General features: G+C 50.1%; 1 protein-coding gene across 8 annotated transcripts; it reads left to right on the plus strand.

Annotated features, from left to right (window-relative positions):
• Window positions 1-3,563: 3,563 nt before the first annotated feature.
• On the plus strand, window positions 3,564-10,059 carry SNF8 (SNF8 subunit of ESCRT-II). Of its 8 annotated transcripts, none has more exons than XM_077190712.1 (9): window positions 3,564-3,671; window positions 4,166-4,216; window positions 4,329-4,467; window positions 5,338-5,442; window positions 6,449-6,521; window positions 8,017-8,158; window positions 8,721-8,816; window positions 9,345-9,419; window positions 9,921-10,059. In XM_077190712.1, the coding sequence occupies exons 1-9, from the start codon at window positions 3,618-3,620 to the stop codon at window positions 10,038-10,040; spliced, it is 855 nt and encodes a 284-aa protein (XP_077046827.1). In that variant the 5' UTR covers window positions 3,564-3,617; the 3' UTR covers window positions 10,041-10,059. The 8 variants fall into 8 exon arrangements, with proteins under 8 accessions (XP_077046827.1, XP_077046828.1, XP_077046830.1 ...); XM_077190713.1 differs by having other exon boundaries at window positions 9,345-9,413; window positions 9,921-10,057; XM_077190715.1 differs by lacking the exon at window positions 9,921-10,059 and adding an exon at window positions 9,661-9,826 and having other exon boundaries at window positions 9,345-9,413.
• The last annotated feature ends 43 nt before the right edge of the window (window positions 10,060-10,102 follow it).

A 10,102-nucleotide genomic window follows, 5' to 3' on the forward strand; every position in this document is an offset into this window, starting at 1 on the left:
TGCCCCAATAATGCCCCAAAAGTGCCCCAATAATGCCCCCAAAGTGCCCCAAAAATTCCCCAATAATGCCCCCCAAAGGGCCCCAATAATGCCCCCCAAAGTGCCCCAATAATGCTCGAAACGTGCCCCAATAATGCCCCAAAAGTGCCCCAATAATGCCCCAAAAATGCTCCAATAATGCTCTAAAAATTCCCCAAAAGTGCCCCCAAAGTGCCCCAATAATGGCCCCAAAAGTGCTCAAAAAATGCCCCAAAAAAGTCCCCAAAGTGCCTCAAAAATTCCCCAATACAGCCCAAAAAAATGCCCTAAAAATGCCCCAAAAACGCTCAAAAAAAATTCCCCAAAATGCCCCAAAGGCTCCGTGGGTTTCGGGATTTTCGGGATTTGCGGCGCCACCCCCCGCCCAAACTCGGGATTATTTCATTATTTTAATAATTCATTAATTCATTATTTAATTCATTCATTATTTAATTCATTCATTATTTTGCTTTCATTTTCTTCTTTTTTTAAAATTTTTTTTCTTCTTCCTGACAAGAAGGAGGGAATGGGATCCGCTTGGAAAAAAATCCAAATTTTCCTTCTGGGATCATTCCCAGACCTTTCCCATCCCACTACTTCCCAATTTATTATAAAGAGAAATAAATAGAAATAAAATAGAAAAAGACATAGAAATGAATAAGAAATATGTAAAATATAAATAAAATAAATAACTAATAGAAATAAAAATATAAAAATACATAGAAATAAAAATAAAAATTAAAATAAAAATAAATATATTATAAAATAAATATAATTGTAAAAGAAACATAAATAACAAATAGATTTGTTTATATAAATATATATTTATATAAAATAAGTATTTATATGTAAGATATATATTATATATTATATATATTACATATTACATATTATATATTATATATTATATATTATATATTATATATTATATATTATATATTATATATTATATATATTACATATTATATATTATATTATATATATTTTATAGAATGTAAATAAAGTATCAATATAGATGATAAAAAATAAATAGAAATAATCAATAGCAATAAATAGAAGTAAAATATAAATAAATAAAATAAATATCAATGTAGTATAAAAATAAATAGAAAAGAAAAATAAAATACATAAAAATAAAAATAAAATAATAAATAAACCCCGGATTTTCCTCCCCCAGGTGCCAAATAATTCAAAGAAGAGCTAAAAATGTTCATTTTTGGCAGCAGATTCGTCTCCCAGCTGCCGGATCCAAGGCTGCAGCTCCTTGTCAAGGATTCTGCTGGCAATAAATTCAATTTTGCTGACAATAAATTCAATTTTGCTGCCCCATTTGTCACTCCCGGGAGCGAATCCTTCACCCCACAAGGGCTGGAAATGAAATTCAGCGATTTTGGGGCTTTTTGTGGGGTTTTTTTTCCTTGGGATAACGAATGGAGGGTGGGAAAAAGGGAAAATCAGAATTATTGGGGTTGGTCGGGTTGGGGTCCCCAGGGCAGAGACTGGGAAGGGTCAAATTCCTGGGAAAATGGGATTAAAATAAATCCGGGGTTTTGGGGAATTACAATAAATTAAATGATTAAAATAAAACGGGATGAAAATAAATCGAGGTTTTAGGGCTGGGATTATGATAAATCCAGGGTTTGGGGAATTAAAAGAAATGATTAAAATAAAACGGAATTAAAATAAATCGAGGTTTTAGGGCTGGGATAATATTAAATCCAGGGTTTGGGGGATTAAAATAAATGATTAAAATAAAATGGAATTAAAATAAATCGAGATTTTAGGGCTGGAATTGGGGAAACCCCAGGGTTTAGGGAATGAAAATAAATGGTTAAAATAAAATGGAATTAAAATAAATCGAGGTTTTGGGGCTGGGATTGGGAAAGAAATCCCAATTCCATTAAAATGGAGTTAAAATAAATCGAGATTTTAGGGCTGGAATTGGGGAAAACCCAGGGTTTAGGGAATGGAAATAAATGAAAATAAATGGTTAAAATAAAATGAAATAAAAAGAAATCGAGGTTTTAGGGCTGGGATTGGGAAAGGGATCAAGGTTTTAGGGCTGGAATTAAAAGAAAATATTTTAGAGGCCCGGAATTGTGAAAGGATTTGGGATTTTGGGGCTGGAATTAGGAAGCAAATTGAGGTTTTAGGGCTGGAATTAGGAAGGGAGTGAAGTTTGTGGAGGCCTGGAATGAGAAAAGAAATCGAGGATTTAAAGGCCTGGAATTGAAATTAAAAATTCCGGAGTCCTGGGCTCAGGGAGGAGATGAAGATTTTGGGATTGGAAATGGAATCAAATCAAATGAAACCAAATCAGTTCCCAGTTCCCCGGCGTCTGTCTGTCTGTCTGTCTGTCTGTCCGTTCCTGGTGTCTGTCTGTCTGTCCCGTTCCCGGTGTGTGTCTGTTTGTCTGTCTGTCCCGTTCCTGTTCCCGGTGTGTGTCTGTCTGTCTGTCCCGTTCCCGGTGTCTGTCTGTCTGTCCCGTTCCCATCCCCAGTGTCTGTCTGTCTGTCCCGTTCCCATCCCCAGTGTCTGTCTGTCTGTCCCGTTCCCGGTGTCGGTCTGTCTGTCTGTCTGTCCGTTCCCGGTGTCTGTCTGTCCATCTGTCCCGTTCCCATTCCCCGGTGTCTGTCTGTCTGTCTGTCTGTCTGTATGTCCTGTTCCCATTCCCACTGTCTGTCTGTCTGTCCCGTTCCCGGTGTGTGTCTGTCTGTCTGTCCCGTTCCCATTCCCGGTGTCTGTCTGTCTGTCTGTCTGTCCCGTTCCCATTCCCGGTGTGTGTCTGTCTGTCTGTCTGTCCGGTTCCATTCCCGGTGTCTGTCTGTCTGTCCCGTTCCCATTCCCACTGTCTGTCTGTCTGTCTGTCCCGTTCCCATTCCCGGTGTCCGTCTGTCTGTCCCATTCCCAGTGTCTGTCTGTCTGTCCCGTTCCCAGTGTGTGTCTGTCTGTCTGTCTGTCCCGTTCCCATTCCCGGTGTCTGTCTGTCTGTCTGTCTGTCTGTCTGTCCCGTTCCCATTCCCACTGTCTGTCTGTCTGTCTGTCTGTCCCGTTCCCATTCCCGGTGTCTGTCCCCCTCTGCCGGCCGAGCCAAAACATTCCCAGAAAAAGGGAAGAGAGGCCGGGAGCGCCAGGGGGATGGGGAACGGAAATTTAAAAATCAAAACAACAACAACAGCCTAAAACCAATAGAATACAATGGAATACAACGCAGTACAATGTAATATAATTATTATATAAACGCAAATAATAACGATAACAACGCTAATAATAACAGGAATAACACTAATAAAATAATAAAAATAAAATTTCAAAAATTAAAAAGACTAACAATGCCATTTAACCCTTTATCCGTTAACCCTTTCCCTCCCGGCGCGTCCGCCATCTTTCCCGAGGGGGGCGGAGCCTTTACTGCACGCGGCGCCGCTCGATGACGTCAGGCGGCGCACCCGATACGCCACGCGTCGCGCTCTCGATTGCGTCACTCGGCGCGCTGGAGGCGTCACGCGTCGCGCCCGATGACGCAGCCCGTCGCGCCCGATGACGCAGCCCGTCGCGCCCGATGACGTGTCCGCGGCGGCGGCGGCGGCGGGGCCGGGATGCACCGGCGGGGGGTGGGGGCGGGGGCGATCGCCAGGAAGAAACTGACCGAGGTCACCGGGATGGGGGACAGGGGACACGGGACAGGGAACGGGACAGGGGACAGGGACAGGGAACGGGACAGGGAACGGGATAGAGGGCGGGGGGCAGACCGCGGAACAGGGGACAGGGACTGGGGACAGGGGACAGGGAACGGGACAGAGGGACACGGGACGGGGGACAGGGAACGGGACAGACCGCGGGACAGGGGACACGGGACAGACCGAGGGACGGCAGCGCAGCGGGGTCCGGAGGGGTCGGGGCTCGGTCCGGGGCGGTGGGAGCTGTGAGGGGACCCCCAGAGCCCCGGCCCGGGGAGCGGGGCCAGAGCCCACAGGGAGAAGATCCCGCCGGGGATGGGCGGTTCGGGGTCCTCTGAGTTCGGGATTCTCTGAGTCCGGGATTGTCCCGGTTCGGGGCTGTCCCGGTCCGGGGCTGTCCCGGTTCGGGGCTGTCCCGGTTCGGGGCTGTCCCATCCCGGCCGTGCCCTCACGCTCTCTCCCCCCAGGCCAAGTACAAGGAGCGCGGCACGGTCCTGGCTGAGGATCAGCTGGCCCAGGTGGGAATTCCCTCCCTGGCCCCATTCCCGTCCCCCTTCCCTGTCCCATCCCTGTGTCCCAGCCCCTGCTGTCCCTGTGTCCCTGTGTCCCATGTCCGTCTGTCTGTCCCAGATGTCGAAGCAGCTGGAGACGTTCCGGACGCACCTGCAGGCCTTTGCCAGCAAGCACAAGCAGGAGATCCGGCGCAGCCCCGAGTTCCGGCTGCAGTTCCAGCACATGTGCGCCGCCATCGGCGTCGACCCGCTGGCCTGTGAGCACGGACAGACGGCCGGACAGACAGGGGGACAATGGGGGGGATAGCAGGGGGGATAATGGGGGGAGATAGCAGGGGGGATAATGGGGGGACAGCAGGGGGGATAACGGGGGGACAGCGGGGGGACAGTGGGGGGGACAGCAGGGTGGATAATGGGGGGGGAAACAGGAGGGGAATGGGGGAACAATGGGGAGACAGGTGGGGGGACAATGGGGGAATAATGGGGGGACAAGGAGGGATAACAGGGGACATCAGAGGGACAATGAGGGGGACAGCAGGGGGGGAACAGGAGGGGAATGGGGGAATAACGGGGGAACAATGGGGGGACAGGTGGGGAGAATGGGGGGACAATGGGAGCAGAATGGGGGAATAACGGGGGACAATGGGGGACAATGGGGGACAATGGGGGAATAGTAGGGGAACAATGGGGGGACAGGTGGGGGGACAAGGAGGGATAACAGGGGACAGCAGGGGGACAATGGGGGGATAGCAGGGGGACAATGGAGGGGACAGCTGGGAGAACGGGGACACAACGGGAGTGGAATGGGGGAATAACGGGGGGACATTGGGGGGAAAACGGGGGAACAATGGGGGGATGGGAGGGGAGACAAGGGGGGGATAATGGGGACAGCAGGGGGACAATGGGGGGGGACAGAGGGGAATGGGGAATAACGGGGGGATAATGGGGAGACAGGGGACAGCACAGGGACAGAATGGGGGATATGGGAGGGGAATGGGGGAATAACAGGGGACAGCAGGGGACAATGGGGGGGACAGCAGGGGACAATGGGGGGACACCAGGGGACAGCAGGGACACACCGGGGTGGGCTCAGGTTAGGGTCAGAGCTCTGTCCCTGTCCCCCCCAGCTGGAAAGGGGTTCTGGGCCGAGGTGCTCGGGGTCGGAGATTTCTACTACGAGCTGGGGGTGCAGATCATCGAGGTGTGCCTGGCCCTGCGGCACCGCAACGGAGGTGGGCACGGGGAGCCACTGATCCCACAGATCCATCATCCCTGATCCCAGGGATCCATCATCCCTGATCCCAGGATCCACCCCTGATCCCAGGATCCACCCCTGATCCCAGAGATCCATCCTTGATCCAGGGATCCACCCCTGATCCCAGGGATCCCTCCCCGATCCCATCACTCTGTGGGAGCAGGGAACTTCCCCAGGGATCCCGGCCATCTCCAGAGGATTGGGATTCCCAGTGGGGAAGTTCTTCATCCCAAAAGGGGAATTCACACCGGGAGTGGGCCTGAAGCCCATAAAACCCATAAATCCATAAATCCCATTAAAATCCCCAAAAAATCTTGTAAAAATTCCGTAAAACCCATAAATCCTACAAAAGTTCCTCCCAAAAAATCCCCCTAAAAAATCCCATAAAATCTCAAAAAAAAAAATCCCCCAAAAATCCCATAAAATCTCAAAAAAAAATCCCTAAAAATCCCCCCAAAAATCCCATAAAATCTCAAAAAAAATCCCTAAAAATCCCCCCCAAAATCCCATAAAATCTCAAAAAAAATTCCTAAAAATCCCCCCCAAAATCCCATAAAATCTAAAAAAATCTAAAAAAAAAAAAATCCCCCAAAAAATCCCATAAAATCTAAAAAAAAAAACCTCCCAAAAATCCCATAAAATCTCAAAAAAAAAATCCCCCCAAAAATCCCATAAAATCTAAAAAAAAAAATCCCCCAAAAAATCCCATAAAATCTCAAAAAAATCCCTAAAAATCCCCCCCAAAATCCCATAAAATCTAAAAAAAATCTAAAAAAAAAAAAATCCCCCCAAAAATCCCATAAAATCTAAAAAAAAATCCCTAAAAATCCCCGAAAAGTCCCATAAAAAATCCCCGAAAAATCCCATAAAAAACCCAAAAAAATCCTGAAAAATCCCCAAAAAATCCCATAAAAAACCCCCTAAAAATCCCCGAAAAACCCCATTAAAAGCCCCCTGAGATGCCAGCCTGGGCTCTGCTGCAGGGCTGATCACGCTGGAGGAGCTGCAGGCCCAGGTGCTCAAGGGCCGCGGGAAATTCGCTCAGGACGTCAGCGCGTGAGTGCGGCCGGGAATTCCCGGGAAAACCTCGGGAATTCCTGGGGAAACCTCGAAAATTCCTGGGAAAACCTCGGGAATTCCTGGGAAAACCTCGGGAATTCCCGGGAAAACCTCGGGAATTCCCGGGAAAACCTCGGGAATTCCTGGGAAAGCCTCGTGAATTCCCGGGAAAACCTCGGGAGTTCCTGGGAAAACCTCGGGAATTCCTGGGAAAGCCTCGGGAATTCCCGGGAATCCCTGCGGGGTCGGGGGCGGGAATCCCTTGGGAAACCCTCAGGAATCTTTTGGGGAATCCCTGGGGACGCCAGGGCTGCAGTTCCAGCTGTTCCAGCTGTTCCAGCTGTTCCAGCTGTTCCAGGCCCACAGCTGCAGCTGCACCCAGAGCTCTGCTGCTGCTCCTGCTGCTCCCGGGATGGTTTTTCCCCTAAAATCCAACCCCTGGATGGTTTTTCCCTAAAAAATCCAACCCCAGGATGGTTTTTCCCTAAAATCCAACCCCAGGATGGTTTTTCCCTAAAAAATCCAACCCCAGGATGGTTTTTCCCTAAAAGTCCAACCCCTGGATGATTTTTCCCTAAAAATCCAATCCCTGGATGGTTTTCCTCTAAAAAATCCAACCCCAGGATGGTTTTCCTCTAAAAAATCCAACCCCATGAGGATTTTTCCCTTACAAATCCAACCCCAGTAGGATTTTTCCCCATAAGTCCAACCCCTGGATGGTTTTTCCCTAAAAACTCCAACCCCAGGATGGTTTTCCCCTAAAATCCAACCCCAGGATGGTTTTCCCCTAAAAAATCCAACCCCAGGATGGTTTTCCTCTAAAAATCCAACCCCTGGATGATTTTCCCCCACAAATCCAACCCCAGGATGATTTTTTCCCCCCAAATCCAACCCCAGGATGATTTTTCCCCTACAAACCCAACCCTAGGATGATTTTTCCTTAAAAAATCCAACCCTAGGGGATTTTTCCCTAAAAGCAACCACAGGAGAATTTTTCCCTAAAATCCAATCCTGGGAGGATTTTCCCCCACAAATCCAACCCAGGATTATTTTCCCCCACAAATCCAATCCAGGATTATTTTCCCCACAAATCCAAGCCAGGATTATTTTCCCCACAAATCCAACCCCAGGATTATTTTTCCCCCACAAATCCAATCCAGGATTATTTTCCCCACAAATCCAACCCCAGGATGATTTTCCTCCACAAATCCAATCCAGGATTATTTTTGCCCCACAAATCCAACCCTAGGATTATTTCCCCCACAAATCCACCCCCGTGAGGATTTTCCCACTGGAGCTGAGGAAGGGCCCCCCCAATCCCACCCCAATCCCATTTTTAGCCCAAACCTCCCATTTTTGGGGCTGAGCCCCCCAGGGCCGCCCAGGCGCCAAAACCCCGAATCCCTGGATGGGATCAGTTCCCGTTTTTTGGGGTCATTCCCAGGATGTGGAACAGCCTGGGGAGCCCTTTGGGGGGTGTGTGTGTCCCCAGGGATGATCTGCTCCGGGCCATCAGGAAGCTGAAGGTGCTGGGCAGCGGATTTGGGATCATCCCCGTGGGGGGAACGGTGCTGGTGCAGTCGGTGCCGGCCGAGCTGAGCATGGACCACACGGTGGTGCTGCAGCTGGCCGAGGTGGGATTCACTGGGAATGAACTGGGAATACTGGGATTGGGATTGGGATTGGGAAAACATGGAGCACACGGTGGTGCTGCAGCTGGCCGAGGTGGGAATGGACTGGGAATACTGGGAATACTGGGAATGGACTGGGAATGAACTGGGAATGACATGGGAATGGACTAGGAATGGAGCACACGGTGGTGCTGCAGCTGGCCGAGGTGGGAATGGACTGGGAATGGACTGGGAATACTGGGAATGGACTGGGAATGGAGCACACGGTGGTGCTGCAGCTGGCCGAGGTGGGAATGGACTGGGAATGAACTGGGAATACTGGGATTGGGATTGGGATTGGGAAAACATGGAGCACACGGTGGTGCTGCAGCTGGCCGAGGTGGGAATGGACTGGGAATACTGGGAATGGACTGGGAATGGACTGGGAATGCACTGGGAATGGAGCACACGGTGGTGCTGCAGCTGGCCGAGGTGGGATTCACTGGGAATGGACTGGGAATACTGGGAATACTGGGAATGGGATTGGGAAAACATGGAGCACACAGTGGTGCTGCAGCTGGCCGAGGTGGGAATGCACTGGGAATACTGGGAATACTGGGAATACTGGGAATACTGGGATTGGGAAAACATGGAGCACACGGTGGTGCTGCAGCTGGCCGAGGTGGGAATGAACTGGGAATACTGGGAATGGACTGGGAATACTGGGAAAACATGGAGCACACAGTGGTGCTGCAGCTGGCCGAGGTGGGAATGAACTGGGAATGGACTGGGAATGGACTGGGAATGGACTGGGAATGCACTGGGAATGGACTAGGAATACTGGGAATGGACTGGGAATACTGGGAATGGCTGAGCATGGAGCACACGGTGGTGCTGCAGCTGGCAGAGGTGGGAATGCACTGGGAATGAACTGGGAATACTGGGAATGGACTGGCAATGAACTGGGAATACTGGGAATGGGATTGGGAACGGGACTGGCACCTGGGAATGGGGAGTTGGTGCTTCCAGGACTGGGAACTGGGATTGGATCCGGCTCATGGGCAAAGCTGAAATGTGGATTTAAACCTGGATGCAAAGAGCCGGGAATTCCATAAAAATCCGGGATGAGAGCGAAGGGTCCCCGCTCTGCTGCACCCTGGATGAGGCTCAGAGGGATTTTTCCTGGTTTTTCCTGGTTTTCTTTCCCCAGAAAAAGGGATTTGTGACCGTCAGCGAGATCCGGGACAGCCTCAAGTGGGAGACGGAGAGAGCGAAGCAGGTGCTGGTAGGTGGGACTGGGAATACTGGGAATGGAATCTGGGATACTGGGAATGGGAATGGGGATACTGGGAATGGGAAACTGGGAATGGGAATGGGAAACTGGGAATGGGGAATGGGAAACTTGGAATGGGAACCTGGGAACAGCAACAGCAACTCAGCACATCCCAGTCCATCCCCAGTCATTCCCAGTCCCATTCCCATTCCCAATCCCATTTTTCCCGTTTTTTCCCCATTTTTCCATGCAGGATCACCTGCTGAAGGAGGGCATGGCCTGGCTGGATCCCAGTGCCATTCCCAATCCCATTTTTCCCATTTTTCCATGCAGGATCACCTGCTGAAGGAGGGCATGGCCTGGCTGGTTCCCATTCCCATTCCCAATCCCATTTTTCCCATTTTTTTCCCTATTTTTCCAGGATCACCTGCTGAAGGAGGGCATGGCCTGGCTGGTTCCCAGTGCCATTCCCAATCCCATTTTTTCCCATTTTTTTCCCATTTTTCCATGCAGGATCACCTGCTGAAGGAGGGCATGGCCTGGCTGGACGCGCAGGCTCCGGCCGAGCCTCAGTTCTGGCTCCCCGCGCTCTTCTCGGAGCTGCACGGGCAGGAGGGCACGGCCGGGACCTGAGGGCCCCGGAGAGCCGGGAATAACCCTGGGATATCTGGGAATAACCCCTGGGATAGCCGGGA

This window comes from Agelaius phoeniceus, chromosome 26 (assembly GCF_051311805.1).
Source record: "Agelaius phoeniceus isolate bAgePho1 chromosome 26, bAgePho1.hap1, whole genome shotgun sequence".
Lineage (NCBI taxonomy): Eukaryota > Metazoa > Chordata > Aves > Passeriformes > Icteridae > Agelaius > Agelaius phoeniceus.

What these genes read in the sequence shown, in the direction of transcription:
- SNF8 (XM_077190712.1), top strand. Translation starts at nt 3,618, where the DNA reads ATGCACCGGCGGGGGGTGGGGGCGGGGGCGATCGCCAGGAAGAAACTG. An exon ending in CTGAGGATCAGCTGGCCCAG is followed by an intron (nt 4,217 to 4,328) that starts GTGGGAATTCCC and finishes TGTCTGTCCCAG; the next exon opens with ATGTCGAAGCAGCTGGAGAC. An exon ending in CCTGCGGCACCGCAACGGAG is followed by an intron (nt 5,443 to 6,448) that starts GTGGGCACGGGG and finishes GCTCTGCTGCAG; the next exon opens with GGCTGATCACGCTGGAGGAG.